Source organism: Falco peregrinus, chromosome 8, assembly GCF_023634155.1.
Source record: "Falco peregrinus isolate bFalPer1 chromosome 8, bFalPer1.pri, whole genome shotgun sequence".
NCBI classification, from domain to species: domain Eukaryota; kingdom Metazoa; phylum Chordata; class Aves; order Falconiformes; family Falconidae; genus Falco; species Falco peregrinus.
Genome location: NC_073728.1, coordinates 41,099,270 through 41,117,167, shown reverse-complemented (window position 1 = coordinate 41,117,167; position 17,898 = coordinate 41,099,270). Strand labels below are relative to the sequence as shown.

The 17,898-nt window shown below is 40.7% G+C and overlaps 1 protein-coding gene across 5 annotated transcripts in view; it reads right to left on the bottom strand.

Moving 5' to 3' along the window:
• Positions 1–1,107: 1,107 nt before the first annotated feature.
• Positions 1,108–17,898, bottom strand: part of ACVR2A (activin A receptor type 2A) — a 71,326-nt gene continuing 54,535 nt past the window's right edge. For all 5 annotated transcript variants that reach the window (XM_055811888.1, XM_027793855.2, XM_055811885.1 and 2 more), the window contains 7 exons: positions 14,469–14,612; positions 13,040–13,183; positions 11,200–11,345; positions 10,053–10,167; positions 8,583–8,721; positions 5,919–6,049; positions 1,108–4,943 (listed from right to left, as the gene is read on the bottom strand). In XM_055811888.1, coding sequence (XP_055667863.1) covers positions 4,749–4,943; positions 5,919–6,049; positions 8,583–8,721; positions 10,053–10,167; positions 11,200–11,345; positions 13,040–13,183; positions 14,469–14,612 — 1,014 coding nt within the window. In that variant the 3' untranslated portion in view covers positions 1,108–4,748. The remainder of the gene's footprint in view (positions 4,944–5,918; positions 6,050–8,582; positions 8,722–10,052; positions 10,168–11,199; positions 11,346–13,039; positions 13,184–14,468; positions 14,613–17,898) is intronic.

Sequence of the window (17,898 nt, the reverse complement as noted above, 5' to 3'; positions counted from 1 at the left end):
TCTGTCAAAAAGATGAAGACATTTTAGTGGCTTTGTTCCCTGGTTTCATGCCACTCCCTTCTTTTCAGCCCAGTGGTTACTGCGTTTGCTGCTGGGTAGATACTGTTCACAGCATCTACGCATCTTGAAGGGCTGAGCAGTGCTTGGTAAAGCAGGAGGACAAGTGATGGGAGTGGGGTGACGTTATGGTCTAGGTCCTGAAGTGATGGCTGGGGCAGCCTCCGTGATGCTATCAGAATGGAACGCCATGGCAAACTATAAATAAAAAGGCTGTTGCAAGGTTTTTCTGCAGAAGTACTTACCCAGAAAGGAAAGTACTCGGCCACGGCTAATCTCTTCCTGTCGCTGTGTAGGTCATGTAACTCGCCATAGTCTTCCTAAAGGGGAATGCAGGCGTTACGCCGTACTCGGGGAGCAGGGAGTGCAGGCGTTACGCAGTACTCATGAGCAGGGGCGGGGATGCCTGTTTCATTCCATAGTTACTTTGGGTGAGCTCACTGCTGCGCCTGCCCGAGGGAGCTGCCCGTTCAGGGCTATTGCTGGGGATCAATCCTGCTGCAGCAGCCGCTCCCCGTGCCCCTGCCCAGTGGCTCAGTAACGGGCTGCGGCCGGCGGAGCGAGAGGCTGCTCATCGGACACTCACCTTGCAGGCCCCGGCACTGGAATATCGCATCCTGTCAGGCAGCAATAACGCAGGCTGGAAAAACCCCACTCCACTTGTAACAGCACGGCAGTTACAGCGCAGGAATGGCTGCGTGAGGAAACGTTCTGACCAGCCCGCCCAGGCTGTGACTCCAGCACAGGGGGACAGCAGCAGCGGAGTTACGTAGCCCCTGTGGAGCCTTCCTCTGCCAGCGGCTGGGGGCACGCCTGGCTCCTCAAGGAGCTGCTGGGCGAGGACTACGGCCCCGGGACCTGAGGAGAGCTCTCCTCTGCGAGGGCTGCAGCTGATGTGGCCTCTGCCTCTGCTTCCCCACCTGGGAGGTCTTACCAATTATTGTTTTTTATTATTTTTTTTTTGCCAAAAAACCAGCTTGTTGGTGGCTGCATGTATAGTAACAGCCACGTGTCTCCTCCCACAGTTTGAAAAAAGGCATATGCAAGTCATAGTAGTCACATTTTTTATTTTAACTTTTTGGGGCAATAGGGGAGAAAGAGTATACATTTTCATTTGTACAATATTTAACAATCACTTTATTGAGGGTGGGGGGGGTTGGTTTGTTTTTAGCACTTGCAGAAAAACAGCAAGTACCTTTTGACAGTAGTACAACAACCTGTGCCCAAAACACTGACAAATACAAAGAGTAAAGTTAAAATAATTGCTTACCAAAATCTTGAGAGGTAACGAATTGTATATGGACTGAAACAGCATTAAAAAACAAAAAGGGGGGGGGGGGGGGAAAGTACTGCTGGTTGAGTATCTGAGGTAAATGATGTTCCGTCAAGGATACTACTTGAATCGTTTTGCCCATGAAGGTATATTGCAGCTTTCTGCATGTTGTACCAAGTGTTCCTACTAAAAGTAAATGTAGTAAAAAAGGTTAAAAAAGAAGCTGGAAAAAGAGCAAACCGGTAACCCTATTTATTCTGTCAAATGCTAAAATGAATGGGAAAAAGTCTTATTACTGTCTGGTTACAATTCAGTTGGCACACCTGAAGTTGGTATTTGAAAACTACACCCACTTTTGGAAATCTCAGATGGAAGGTAGGAAACGGTGCATTTCAGTCCCCGCAGCGTAGTTCCAGAACACAACCACAAGTAACAGTGCTAGCTCAACAACTCCCAGGCAGAGTCTCTGCTCTGAAATGCTACGTGTAGTTGTAAGTACAGAGTCACACAGGACGCGATACAGAAGCTTCTTCCCCTCTAAGACAGTGTAAAAAGTAACACCAGGCTTCAGCTCCTGGCGAGGCCGGGGGCAGACTGGGGGTCGCGGGGCAGGTCTGAGCCGCCGCTACAGCGGGCTGAGCCCACAGGGCAGGGGCCTGGCCGTGCCTCACGAGCCAGAGGACAGGGTGACCAGTGGAGCTCGTGCCACAGCACCACGGGACACGAAGGGAGAATGGTCACTGCCTGCTAGTAAATAATGCCGAAGGCTTCCGCTAGCATGGATCTCACGGAGTCCTGCCCTCATCTACACTCTCAAGGTGCTGCTGCCAACTTCCCGGTTCGCACGCTTAATGCTCTAGGCATGAAACAAAAATCCCAATCAAAATGCCTGCAAGAACACTTGGACCAGAACAGCTCCGGGGATGTCACCATCACCAAAGAGAAACACTTGTACTATCAACATCCTTTCCACAGTGACACTAAATTACACTGTTAAAAATGAGGAAACTCAGAGCAGTGCGCCACTGAACCAACCTGGGATACCCAGCAGCAGCTTCAGGAGAGGGAGGGAGGAAGGGACGCTGTCGCGCTCCCCCTGGGGCCGGGCTGAGTGCGGGGGCTGTGAGGCGAAGTGCGAGCGAGACCCCAGCCCTCAGCCCTTGCCGCTCCGGCTGGCGGCACCAGCGTAAGGGGTTACGCGCAGCTGCTGCGCTATACATGACCCATTTTTGCATTAGACCTTGACTAATGCGTTATTAAACCATCTCTATTTATTTCATTAAAGGGGTTAAAACTTACTGGGAGGACAGGGGTCTGCGGTGAAGTATGAATGGATGTTTATTTGTTCAGAACTCAGCAGCTACATTCACGCCCTGCTGTGTGCATAAAGTAACATCCCTGGATTAAAAATGGAAGCAAAAGGAAAGTGTCAATCAAAGAAACGGCCACAAACGAGATTGCTTGCTTTTTTTTCTTTTTATCGCCAAGCTGAACACCACGGAGTTGCACCCTACAGCATCAGCCACCCCTTTGGAGCAGGGCACTCCCAGCTCCCTGGAGCCTCAGGCACGTGTGTGACAGCCGGCCGGGCAGCGCAGGGACACAGGTGGCACAGCTACACCTTCCTTCCCCTCCCTGCCAGAGCATGCTGACCTAGGTCTTGGTTATCTGTAACGTCTCCTATTGTTCCCAGAGATTAAGTTCATGTACGTGTAAAACAGGGTATTTGTACGGATCAATTTTTGAGATAACATTCACAGTGAGCTCCTAACTGCAACATTTAAAAAGCTTCTTTCGAAAGACATTGGTGTAAAAACAAAACAATGCTCAAATACACGGCATGCTACTAGCTATAGTCGGTTCTGTACTCTAGAGTTTACAAAATTTAGTTTTACTGGGAAGTTTGTGTAAAGGATGAAATGTTTGGCACCTGTCTACCAGTCACTTTGTCATTTAAATATAAGGCATGACTTCCCAAACTCAGAAAGAATGTTGGAGCTGTGAAAGCAATTTCAATGTTTTTCGTCATTTTTTGTGAGTCTGTGCTATGGACGTTGGTATTCGTTACCTCTAAATAGTCATTGCATATTTTACGCTGTAAGTGTTAACTGAATTATCCCTGAAATTTGCAAGCACTTATAATCTGAAATCTGTGGCTAGAATTTTTTCATAGGGTTCTAGGACAAACCTACGTGTCACACACATGAAGTAGTACTCCGATAAGATGGCACCAAGCTTTAAGTAGAGGGCAGTTGCAAGTCTCAAAGCGGAGAGGAAGGAATTCGGGGTAACTGAGCTTCCTGAGGTGATCCTGGAACAGTGATACAGAACCCACTGCATACTGTTTAGTGAAACAGAAAACACACTAGGCAGACCTTTTCACAAACATAAATAGGGAAAAGACTTATTTTTTTTTTTTAAAAAAAAACAACAAGAATTCAGAGCTTTCCAGTGTCATAGCTCACAGAAAATTAAAAAAAAGTCATGCTTAAGTTTTCAAATATTCCTCAGACACAGCAAACCTAAATAGTATTCAGTTAAATAAATGTATGAGAGATACTCTGGGAAATGGAGGTAAGAGAAAAGCTTTAAACTAAAAGAGGAAGGAAAATTGTTTCAATAAACAGCACTTTTTTTTTTTTTATACACAACAAGCTAGTACAAGAAAAGGCTAAAAACACTGCTTTAGGAATGGCCATTTACTGTTGGCATGAAGCATAGCTTACCCTTTTTAAATAACACAGTGAATTTGAAATACATCATTTACAAAACATGGATCAATTTATTATTCAAATTTTGTTAGTGTCATCAATCTCATAATTTAGCAGAGGTGGAACTGAGGTATACCTTGTTGAGGGAGGTTAAGTAATACTTGGAAGCCTCTTTGCTATATCCCACTTGATTACTTTTGTTTATGTACACTGAACAGCAGCACACTAAACATTCACAAGCTGTGTCATATTCGCATTACAATAGTCATTTTTATAAACAACAGCAAATGCAATAAAAACAAGTTACCCTTTTTTTAAATCTGAAATGAAATGTTTGATTTAAAAAAAATAACAGTAGTTCATTTAAGGAATTAGTCTCTTCTGACAGGTATTAAGAAATCTGATGTCAGTTTTTAAAATGCTTGATTAGCCAGTACAGGTCCATATTCTTCATTTAAGTTCCTTAACAGCGTGTTATTGTTTCTCCGTCACGTGTCCTTCAGGTGTAAGCAGGGAATGCAAAAAGTCTCACGGATCCAGGTTCGGGAGGAGGAAGGGGGAAAATAAAGGAAAAACACCTCTTGATGATGTTCCAGAGAGACTTACCATTCTTTTCACACAGAAACAGTGATGACGTGAGCAGTCCCGTTAGCTGTAGCAGCTCCAGTGAAGAGTCCCGGTGGTCAGTGACATGACCAGTGCAACTATCATAGACTGGATTCTTTGGGAGGAAAGTCAACGTTTGTCACCATTGTGACCACAGTCACAATGTCCTCTGTCGTTATAATGTTAGTTAATTTTTGCATCTGAATAATCCGTTCTTCTACGCAACCCGCTGACAACCTGGCTTCGGCATCGTGATCCCAGCATTCCTCTATTGTCTCACAAAGCATCGCCATCCCCTGCGAGCACACAGAGCCAAGTCAAAATGACGGGATACGGTGTTAGCGGCAAGTTTTATGAAGGCGGGGTCGCCTGGTGATTCTAACCAACAACTGCACGTTAAGGCACGTGCGCCAGACCGCCACCCTCCTGTTCAACGGGAAGCTGCCCCCTATTTGTTTCGAAACCCGGCATGTCATACGGGGCCTTACGTCTTACTTAGTTTACACTATTTAAACAATATAAACAACAGTGAGCAAAAACCTTGTCACCAGACACTGTGGTAGTGTGCTGGTAAAGTCACCATGGTATTTGAAAAGATCCCGCAATAAAAGAGGTTAAGTTCCTCAGTGATCAAGTGAAAGAAACTTCAATGAACCCCCCCACCCCCGCCCCCAAAGCGGCACAGAAGGAGCTTTGTATTGGTTGAGCAGTTAACTTTTCTCCAGAGCAGCAACACGCTGATCGCCAGGAGCGGGTGGTAACACACACTTGTTTTTCTTGCAGACAAACAGCGTCACCTATGGTTTCTAACAACCAGTTTTCTTTGGAGAAAGGACAGCACCAGGAATAAGCAGTGACGTTACGGCAAGTCTCTCTAGCCATAAACCAGATCAGGAACGCGTGCGATTCCTCCCTAACCGACCCCAGAAACTGCTCCTATGACACTGCTTACCCTATGTTACTGCGTTTAGTTTGTAGCGTTCCTGTAGTAAATCAAGACTAGTATTTGTTAAATATATTTTTAACATATACATTTGAAAGTTTACTCTCAAGCATCTCTTCTTTCACTAAAAGAGTGAAAAAATATCACTTTCAAATCACCCAAGAGACAATATTTTAAGGTTAAGAACACATTCATTTAAAGTCCATTTAATTCTTCCTAGAATTATTAAATTCTTCCTAAAAGACAGCATTACAAACACAACATAGGATTAACAAAAATTTGGAATTCAAGTCATGACACAGCTGTGAAGAACTCAGTTGCTACTTACAGAATGTTTTTGCCAGCACTCTCTTAACACAGGTCTCTTCTTTTTATGAACTACAACTTCCTGCATGTCTTCAAGGGAGGGATGCTGTCCAATTTCTTCTTCAAATGGCAACATGTACTCATCTACTGGGCCTATAGATAAAAAGGAAAAAAAAAAGTTAAACCACCAATTTTTTGCTTTATAAAAGGGAGAAAATATATAAGAAAACCAGACTGGTCTCTTGGAAATGTAGTCCATAATCAGAATCTTCTGGAGCCGTTTACCTCCTGCTGCCATCAAAACCTGACCCTCTGACAGGTCGTCAGCAAGCAGGGACAAAGGTCTTAAGGAAGCAGCAGCGGCGTTTTTGGGATCTACAAGCCTTTGCTGTCCTGCGCATGGCAGCCAAGCACAGCTCCCTCCCAGGTGAAACCTTCAAAACGCGCAGGGGAAGGGAGGCTCGAGTCCACCGCTTCTCCCCTGCCTCGTCCAACAACTCACCCCTCTGGTCAGAGAAAGCTGCACCCCTCTAACACCTGCTGGCACGCCTGGTCCCCAGCCACCCCGATAGCCACTGGTGTTTCCAGTACCGCGGACACTAGAGAAGACAAGCTGGCGACAGCAGCTGCTGCATCCCTGCGTGAATGTAACGTGCTTCCTCCTCCAACCCACACAGCCCAGGACAAAGGTATGTTGGAAGCTAAACATTAATATTCACTCTTCACTGAACAGAGGAACAAGCTTTATAGATTACTATAAACTATAGATTACACAGCTGTAGGTTCTACAGTAACGTGGTATTGTAATAAATTGTAATAAAGAGGTTTTATATTTTTATATAATAAAGAGTTTTTTTAATGTAATAAAGAGGTTTTGTGCTCTCAGATCAAAGTCTGAAAAAAGAAGAGTAGGAAGATAGAAGAAATAACGGGATAGCACAGATGAGGCTGGTGAGACTCAGTCAAACACGTCAGATACTTTCTCAAAAAAGACAATGAGAAGTCTGAGCGTATTTGCAGAGAGGCAAACGGCAGCTGTGCCTGCCGAGCGACACCGCGCTGTGACTCAGGGAGGCTGCTTTCCTTCAGTGATGCCTCCTCCACTTTCTGGAACAGTAACCACACCTGCCAGCGAGCCTATGAGACACGGCTAGCAAAATGTAGGAATGTATGCTTTACAGGAGACCAAGGCACGAACAATCAATACAGACCACGGGACAGCCTCAGACTCCTGCAAGATTGTGTCGATCCTGTTAGTAAACAGCTTAACATTTTTAGAAGGGTAAAATCTCCCTAGGGGCTTCTGCTCTGCGAGGAACGCCTGTGGCAGAAAAGCAGGGCTTGGAGCAGAACGGCGCGGTGTGGCCGCGTGCTGCTCTGCCAAGCTCTCCAGTACATCTTGGCTTTTTATGTGGGTACCTGTCAGACATGCGGGGCTCTCGCAGGAGAGATTTATGACAAATGACATCACTAGCCCAAGTGAAACAGCCGTATTTACTTAGTTGAATTTAGCAGCTTTAAAGACTGTACTGAAAATGCAACTTTCTCCCAAACATTTTTAAGCCTTGTCATTTGTCTTGTTCTTGATTAATCCTGACTTATTCTGGGCACCCAAAAAAAGTCTCTATTTACAAAAGATAAAGAACACTATTCATACTTCAAACAGGGTATCGTATCTTTTCTTGATAGCTTAAAAACTGGATCCAACAGTTTGCTTTATGAAAAAACAACTGCGATGGACCCACAGCTAACAAAGTACCAGCTGCAGACTTCTCAGATGTTACTGTACTTTCAGACTCTAAGCTATGAACAATTAATTAGAAGTTCCGACATCTGTAGGAGGTGAACTAATGTAACACTAGTGGCAACAAAGAGAGAGAAGGAGGGCAGGGAGGGACTGAACTCAGGCGGCACAGTCCGAGCCTGGCACCTGCAGTTAAACCAGAAGCAGAACTTTTTCTGTGTCTCACTGCAGACAACTGACTTCCCGATGCACTGAGGAGCAGTTCACCATGACTCAGGAAGGGCCACGGTGGCATCCTGCATATGCTAATGAGCAGCTAGAAAATCATTAACAGCGTCGATGCTCTCTGCAATAACACATATGCTGACCTACGAAAATTCTTCATGTTTTGAGCCTTGTGTTGCCTTGCTATATTGGGAACCGATCCCTGACATCAGTAAGCGTTTATGCACATCTTCCACAGGCGGCACTAAGAGGCAGGTCGCTTTCCAGATGCCAAGGGGTACAGCGGGAGATGTCGCCTTCCAGCAGGTGCTGGTGGGTATCCTTGTTAACCTCATCAGAGCTTTTGTTTATGAAAAGCAGCAATACCTTTAAGATAAACTGAGTGGCATGGAAACCGTCAGGCTGAACTCAGAAAAAATCAAATATATTAGGTTAGGATAGGAGGTCCACAGTAATTCTCTCTCTTCTTTACCATGACCAGGAGAAGAAATACAACAGGTATCCCACGTATCAGAAAACTTTGACCTGGGATGCCGAATACTGTAGACTGAATTATAAAGTGACTACACGATGCCGGTGTTCCATTCACTTCCCCATAGGACTACTACCCCTATCAAATTTTATTACATACATATAATCTACCTCCCAATTTCTTGCTTTAAATGCACCTCTCACAAATTACATTAAATATTTCCACAGATCAAATATGTTGCTTACCATCTGAGGCAGTACAGCGTGATGCCAATTCCCAGAGGACTAACCCCATGGCATACATATCTATCCTCAAAAACGCATCCCTTTGGAAGTTTATAGCACCTTCTAGTACCTCGGGAGCCATATACCTTCGTGTACCGACCTTGAAAGACAGGAAAACATTTGTACACTAAGAATCAACATGACCACAATCACTGCTCTAGTTGGTGCCAATTATAATAACACTGTAGAGCAGTACTGTTTTTTTAAAAAAGCCATTTTAGGATTAAAATAGCCATAGTTATCCCTGCTTAAGGCTAAATCTTGGAAGTTTCTAGTATTCTTATATCCCACAGTAGGTAAGAGGAATTAGAAAAAATTGTACAGACTAGGCCCTATAAAGGATATTTATGAAGCAGGAAAATCTGAATACATTTTAAAGCAACACATTTGCGTAACAATTCAATGTATTTGTTCGCTGCTGTTCCTTAAGTTATCTAGCTGACCTAGCTGAAGATGCCCCTGCTTGTTGCAGGGGGATTGGACTACATGACCTCTAAAGGTCCTTTCCAATCCAAACTATTCTATGATTGTTTTCTAGATTATAGGAAGGCCACTATTCTTATTTTTGCATGTCTTAAGACATGAAATGTGCTTATGCTTCTCCCCATGACAAAAGCAGTAACAAAAATACCAAAGCAAAAGTAGCTACTGAAGTGCAATTTATACTGAGAAAGTTACAAGAAACCACTTGCACAAAATTGGCTGTTAAATGAAATCTTTGGGGATATCCATTCTTTCTGGCCACAGTCAATGATGAAATTATGTATGTTCTGATTTACTCATAAGACGTGAAGTCTGAACAATATCTGCTCCACTGTTTAAACCTTCCTGGTAATAGCTATGTTTCTCTTAAGCAGTGTTACTAAGGTTTTATCATTTTATCGTATGGATTTTACTTATGTTGCTCAACCATGAACTGTGAGGTTCTACCTCAAATTAAATAAACCTAGTTTTCCAGAAAAGGTAATGCTCTAAGCTCAAGCTTGTTATTGTAAAAGTACACGGTACTAATACAGCTCCTGTCGTACGACAAGTGCTTGATTAGTGCCGCTGCCATTTCAGGAAAGCAACCATTGCTAGGTCAGAAAGTTAGAGACTGGCTGCCAGTATCATGCCTCAATTTCTGAACACCTCAGAACAATTAATAAAATAGGGCAAGACCATGCTTTCTTGTCCAAATCCTCTAGTGAATGAAAATAAGGGGGGAGAGGGGCCATGTAATGAGATAGAGAGGAAGGCTGTGATCTGTAATTGTCTGAAAATTATTTAATTTTTAGCCTGTGAGAAGCAAGCACAAATTACCACATTCCTTAAAGGTCACAGAAAATCTGGTTGATGATATAGCATCCTGTCCATGAGGAATGCCTAACCTATCGATTTCCATCCACACGTAGTTAACAGTTATATCGCTTACATAAATAAATTGTTTACCTGTCCATGTGTATCCCCTGCAGACTTTCCAGCCTCAAACTTTAAAGCTAGACCAAAATCAGCGATACAAGCTGTAAGGTTATTTTTCAGCAGCACATTCTTGCTTTTGATGTCCCTTTCAATTTAAGGAAAAAAATTAGAGATGTAGAACATGAAATACCATATAAAATTCTCAGGAAAAATAATATAATAAACCAAAGAACATTATAATATGAAAGGCAAGAAAATTATCAGGAAGCATTCCATTTAAACAACAAAAGAATAAGAGTAAGATCTAGGAGCACACTTGCACACTTTTACTTTTATGGAAATATATAAGACAGCAACTGGAACTATCATTTTATGCTAAGTTTTGAAATATATACAGATTTCTGAGCACATACAATACAGAAATAGAATAAAAGCGTAGTTACTGCATGCTTTAATTACAACTACTTTTTGTTTTAAATAGAAGGAAACAAAACACTCTAGAAAATGAATCTTGATTGTTTCTAACAAGGAGATACATGGTTTCTTGCAGAAACAAAAAGATAACGGCTTTGATCCAGGGATTCCCATCTGTCCTGTATGTATCTCTCCCCCTCCCCCATTTGCTCCCCCAAAACAGTCAAACAGTTTTGCTCAAGAAATTCCTAATTATGCAGTATCTCTATTTCTCTTTCTCTATATGCCTATCTTTCATTTTGGTTACCACTGTAATTTCAGCTCCCTGCTTCTATTAATAGTTTTCTATATTTACCTAATTCAAACCCCAGCAATTACACTCAACAGGCCTAACACCACTTAGAGTAAATGTCTGTCTAAAGGCATTCAGTATTACTTAAAAGTTAGATAAGTAGCGTGGTAAAGTTGTTTCAAATAGTTATAATGACAATTATTTCATATACTGCAGAGGGTACTAAAATAATTAATTGTAGAAAAAAAGAATTTATGACATTTGCCACAATCACCAAGTTCTCTAAAAAAATCAGCTAGTCAGATTTTTGCTTTGGCTGAGCAGATCTGTCTTACGAGGCGCTCTAGAATTCTGGAAGGAAGATATCACAGATTAATTATCTGAGTACTTCCTATCTATCCACGTTTCATATCCTTTACCTCAAAGTTAATATACTAAAAATCACCTGAAAGTATGTTACATATACTATACCTATGTGAGATGGCAGGTTTATGTCCATCTTTTAGCCCTGGTATATCCTCGTGAAGATAAGCCAAACCTCTAGCCATAGTTTGAGCGATGTGACATAGCTCATTCCAAGAAACTACATTAGCCTTGAGAAAGTCTGTTAATGAACCCTGCACAGCAAAAAGAAAAACAGTTACAAGATCAATTTCATGCTCTTCTACTCATAAAGAAAACTTCTAGATGGCCTCCGTCATTAAAGAACACGATATGCCTGTCTGCCTTTGTTTTCTGAGAGACCGTACAGCCGCTACTTCACACAACACAACGTTAACCTTTGCATCATCTCTAGTCCATAACGAGAATCAAGAGGCACCCACACACCACCTCAACAAGCAAAAAGCACAACCGACTCCACTTCAGTGGCACACTTGACGAGGAACTGCTCTTAACTGTCAGTACCAGAAATGGGAGCTAGACCTGAGATATGCCAATTCTTTATTCAGACAACCCTGCTTTTACTAGCATGATTTACCATCTTCCAGGGACAGAAAATTACAGGTTAGATTCACCTTCAAGAACCTCGCTGAACTGCGTACGGCCATTCTGTAGGACCTTTCATGGCCAGGTTTTCTTTTCTTACGGACCAACTACAGTGAACTCCAGTTCCACAACACAGTTTCAGAGCGAAATATACACGCCAAATAAATACAAAAAGGTAACGTGAAGTAAAAGTTATTCAACATAAAGCTCTTCTCTTTAAACTCACTTCCATAGCCCACTCTATAAACCCATTTTCATGGCTTTACACATTACCCAGTTTGTGAGATGTCACTGTGTCACATGTTGCTGTATGAAAAATGATACAAAAGGGAAAAAACGAACACAACTCTCGAAGTGTGGTGGCTACACTTTGGAAATAAAATTAAAAAAATGTATTTTTCGTTAATTAAGAGTCATCTCGGATGCCATCTTTCCAAGAGTAACAAGATTTTTAAAACTCTTAAGACAAAAACCAAATTAAAAAATGGCAATGACCTTTCAGAAAGGTAAATTAATTTGATATTATCTCTCAATTGTGAAGATCTGTCAAAAATTTTAAATAGTTGAATAGTTTTAGTCTAAATTATTAAAACTGAGGTGTAACTGGGACAAAAATGCCAGAATGAAGAAGGTAACATTCAATACTAGAAGCATGATCTACGACCTAGCCTTCACGCATTAGCCTGTTCATACTAGACAGATTTATATTTTATGAAATCTGCTACAGGTAACATCTTCCTAATGCCTCCCTGCCTGTTTCAGCATTAAATTTAACTTTGGGGTGGTTTGGTTGGTTAGTTTTTTTTCCTCTTTGTACTTACATTCTCTGTAACATTTACATGCATTAAAAAATAATCCAAGGAGAAAATAAAACAGTGAACATTCTTAATTACATGTATTTATGTTTCTTACTGTGGTTATCACAATAGAATTGATACATAGAGTCTTATAGACTTAAATCAACTAACACAAGTTCAAATAAAACACCACCATCTCTACAAGTTGGAGTGTATTTGATTTAGGCAGGTTTAGATGGAGGATATTCAAAAATATGCATTCTAAAAAGCAACAAAGTAGAATGAATTTTTGTTTGTGTTCTACAACTCCTCTATTAAGTAGAGACTGATGACAGCTTTCTCAGCTGGCTGCAAACAGATTTAAATAAACCCATATCCAATGCAAAGAGACAAACTGCAAGTAAAGCAAAAACTATTTTAAATTTTATTTCTTAACTGATGCAAGTTCACGTTTGTGACAAATTTCTAAGGCTGGTCTTCCTCTGCCATAATCATAAAAAAAACCCGACACTGAGAACTAAACATACCTTTTCATGAAATGCTGTAATTAACCAGAGATCGACATCAATGCTGGTGCCTCTTTTCTCTGCACCAATGAACTGCAAGATATTGTCATGCTTCATTCCAGGTAAACTGTAAATTTCATATTCGTTCTGCCATGACTGCTTGTCCTTTAAACAAAAGAACACAACAAACCAAGTCCATACCATAATAATGAGAATAAAAGGTACTTTCCCCAACAGAAGTTTCCTCCTACAATTTACTGTGCACTTGTAAATGATCTGTCAAAATGACTAAAACGTGGGTTTTTCTGGCAAGACAGGATTTACTACCTAAAGGAAAGGAAGCACAGTGTATGCTATTAACATTATGAGGCTGATTACTTAAAAATTACAGATGTTTAAACTACTAACAGTATTTGTGCTACAAGCTACTGACCTAACATACAAAAATATGAAAAACTGTCTTTCTTTATGTCTATTAAATTCACGTATAGTGGAAAATAGTCTGGGAAACTTAAATTTGTGGTAAACAAATATCAACTGTTGAACACAACCTCAACTCCCACAGACACGAACCACAGAAACACAGAAAGCTGAAGATTAGAGCCGGAGTCTGTGTAATGCAATTCATTACAATTGCTTTAGTCTTAAGAGCATGGTTCAATTTTTGTATTTTATTAATCCACAAGAAGCCCATAAAGACTTAAAATTAGTTTTCCTTGATTAAAAATAATGAACAAAGTCTCAGATTTAATTTATGTTGTGCTGATGGCTAAGACCAGCATAAATACATGCCGTTTCTCCTAGAACCACCTGCAGATGTATTTATTCAGCAAGTCAACAAGTGGTTAATCATCAGAAAACACAAGCACATTTCTTCACCTCAAGTAGCAGTGGGTGTTTTTAATTCATGCAAAATCTATCCTAGTATCATTGTGTATGATCACTTCGTACTCTTTAACTAGACTGGATCTTGTAATTATGAGCACAATCTATTGTAAAAGATGGCTTTCACAGGTTGCTTGCTGGGAAGTAAATATTATTTCACTTAATTGAGACGCATGTAATTGGAACAATCACTTTACAGGTTTGCATTTCAGGACATCCCTTCTAAGTACAATTTAATTAAAAAATATTAACAAATTCTTTCTTCTCAACTGATCAAGAGATGTGTGAGAGCTCCTTAAAACTATTCATGCCAAATATGTATTTTGATGACTAGAAGTATAGGTAAGTTTCACAGAGTTTATGTTTTAATGATATGTTTGCTACATTAAAATACTTATTTTACATCCAACAGAACTCTTTCTGCATATTTTTAAGCTCAAGACGTTTCTATCTAGATTTACAGTATATACTGAAAATTCTCTAAACAAAGAAGCCTCATATTGTGACTAGAAAAGCTGGTTTAACATATTACAAGCCACACAGGACACTAAGAGCTTGTGCTTACCTGAATAGGGAATATTTTGACCGCAACATACTCATTTAGTAGTTGAGCTTTCCACACACAACCAAATCTTCCCCTAGCTTTAATCTCTAGTAACTGCAATGGCTTCAAACCCATCAGCGGTGAAGGTGGTGGTGGTCCAGGATCCTGAAATGAGGTTAAAACCGTTAATTGACTTTTCTATTATATGTGCTATCTATGATGACAGCACTGGAAATAAAGGCTCATAAACTGGAAGAGACTTGCACCATGTACCCAACCCTCCTTATAACAAATTCTCCCAAACAAACCAGAAACAAAACAGCAAGCCTCCTCTGCAGGAAAGAGAAATGAGATTGTAGAACATGCTCAAAATTAACGTGCAAGCAACAGCATAACAACAGTTACAGTATGAATCTATCTAACCAGGTGTAAAAGCAGAGCAGAAATGAAGGAAAAAAGATAATCAAGCTTTACTTGTTACTTTTTTAAAAGACAGAATTCAAATGAGCACCTTTGATACATTTAAGAGGGTGGCTGGTTTGTTTGACATGTGTGACCTATTCAATCCTTTCCTTCAACGGCCTAGTGCCTTGACTCTAAAAAGTGCATTTCCAGGTGACTAACACTGCATCCCTCAGCTCTCAGCTGGCAGCAGAAGATGTCTACATCAGCAATGGGCTGGGGGCAGCAGTGCCAAGCTGAAGTGAAGCCCCTCACTACCGGCAGTTCCCACAAGCCATTGAGTTGATACCAGCTCATCTCTACTTCAAAAACTCCACTGCTTACTGGGGACATAAGGTTGCAAACCAGTATGTAGGCAGGCTGTGCCATTACAAGGTCTCCCAATACATAACATTTTCTTTTCATTCAGAAACCATTGAACCACACGCCCAGCGCACACGTTCAGCATGGGAAGCCAAGTACCAGCCCTCCAAGCCGTGCCGATGGTGGTGCGAGGAACCACAGCACCAATGCTTCAACCTACTGATCCACTTCCAGTGCTCCCAGCTTCTACTAACGTAGATAGCCAGTATGTTACTGAAACACGCATGCTTGGCTGGGTCCCAGAAACAGAACCAGAATTAAAATTTAAGATATTATCTTCTCCCATCTTACAGCAGTTGTACTTTACTGAGGGGCTAGCCCAATAATTCCTTTTCAAATACAACAACACAAGCTGGGAAGTACAATTGCAAGTGAGACAGAGCTTCTATGCAGCTATCCATATAGCCAGCAATCTTAGTGCAGATTTGAACAATTTCCCTTTCTGGGAAAGAAAATGCAACAGCTTGTGGAATATCTTGTATTTTATATTCTATACATCTCTTACATAGTCTGTATCATACATATCATCTTGAATATAACAAGTAGATTTTCTACTGTACCGCCAAAGATATGCTGCTGTCTGGGCTGTCCTGTCCTCTCCTATCTACCACGTTACATTAGCCTGTACCTATGTAAGCTTCTTCCCTACCATAAACAAATGCATCAGACCATTTCCATATGCCTCTGCATCAAAGGGTATTACCCTATGCACAGAACCAGAGAAACATGATCTCTTCTGTCTGATCCCTGTTTTCCGCAGGAAAAGAAGCTCTAGTGTGCCGTGTTCACCAAGTAGAATTACCAATACACCTCCACCCTCCTTCCACCCCCTTCCCAAATTAGTTTAAACCACGATTTGTTCCTCGGTCCAAATTACTACAGAGAACTGCAAATGTCAATGCCAGCGGTGATAACGTGGGGGCAGACAGATACATCACGGATGGGAAGAGGGTGAACAGCTGCTTTTAGTGGCAGTGCAGGTCTATGGAGATCACAAAACTAAACCACGAGTCTCAATATTACATATGAAAGAAACAAACATCCAAATGAAAGTTAGGCATTGCTTTTAAATGACATCCACACTGCAGAACACAACAGAAAAAAACCCTTAAGTCTACTGTTCAAAAAAACCTCCGAAACATATGCTTGGCTTCTCTATTTTTTCCCAGTAACAGCCATAACGCTGTTTTAAAAAGAATGAAAAACACTGGAGTAGTTGCTTCCACGAAACAAATGACAGTACTCGATAGTTAAGTATTTGAGCACTTCAGTTAGCAACATAAAAATCTTGTGCATGTTAAAGACATTTTCTGAACAGCTGTGGTTTTAAGTATGCTTTACTACTGTGAGGATGGAGGCAAGTGCTTCTGTATCCAACTTAAGTTTTGAGTAGTTTAAATGCAGGAATAAAAAACTATTATCTTGTTTCTTATTAAGCAACAAATCCATTCTTCAAAAAGAACAAATTTCACTGAGAGATGGATTTATATCTATTTAAAGAAACTGTAACCTAATTCCACAAATCATTAACTGTAAAGGAAAATATAATGCTTGAAATTCAAATTAGAGGCACATTACGATACTCTCCTCAAAAAAGTATGAAATCCTTTCACAAATATTGCACTGACACGTGCTTAAAGCAGTTATATCAAAATCACTGGCTTTAAACTAGACAAACAACAACACTGAAAATTAAGTTTAAGAGTTAAGTTTTCCCTCCCCTGCTGCCTTTCATTCAATGTCAAAGCGCTTTATGAATATTTCAGGCATCAAGGAAATCACTATCATCAATTTGTAATAGTTACAGGTGAAACTAGAAACAAGATGCCCAAATTTACTCACAGAAGTCTAGTTAAGCTTGTAAAAAACATGTTTTGTTTTGTTTGGTTGGGTTTTTTTGTTTGTTTGTTTGTTTTGTTTGTTTGGTTTTGGGTTTTTTTTAAGAATCCTGAGCACTGTGTAGCATCTGGGGATTTAACATCAGTTAATTGGAAAACTTCTTAAAGTTTTGAACCCAGTGACTTGCCAAAATATAAATAAAAGAGAATGATTTGTGGGAGGTAAAACCAAATCTCACTTTGCTTTAGAGGCTAGAAGAACATCCCTTCCTTTCCATACCCTCCACCCAAAAAACCTGCCAGTAATTTGAAGCACACTATGTGAATTTTTTCTTGACCACAAAGCAAATGACCACTTAATACTTCTCAAAGATTTAATGAAAAAACTAAAGCATCTATCACATGAGAGAAGGCAGTAACTACTCAGTAAAAAGTGGCCAGTGAAAACTGGTGCTTCTTATTTTCACATTAGATTACGATACTTTTCCTATACCTGAATTTCGTATTTCTTAGAAAAACCTGGCATTTCAAAATATTTCCCCACTACCTTATACATCAACCTCCTGTGGTTCCCTGCACATTTGCCTTTCGTGTTGAAACATTTCTATGAAGTCAAAACTTCCGGCATGCTTATGAAGCAGCAACACACACCCACACATACAAATCAAAACAAATCCTGATTTAAAATGCAAAGTATAATTGCCTTCTGTTAACATAATGAAAAAGAATAGTTTTCCTGTTTTTTTTTCTTTCCCCCAACCCCAAACAACTTTGTTAAAATCAACAGG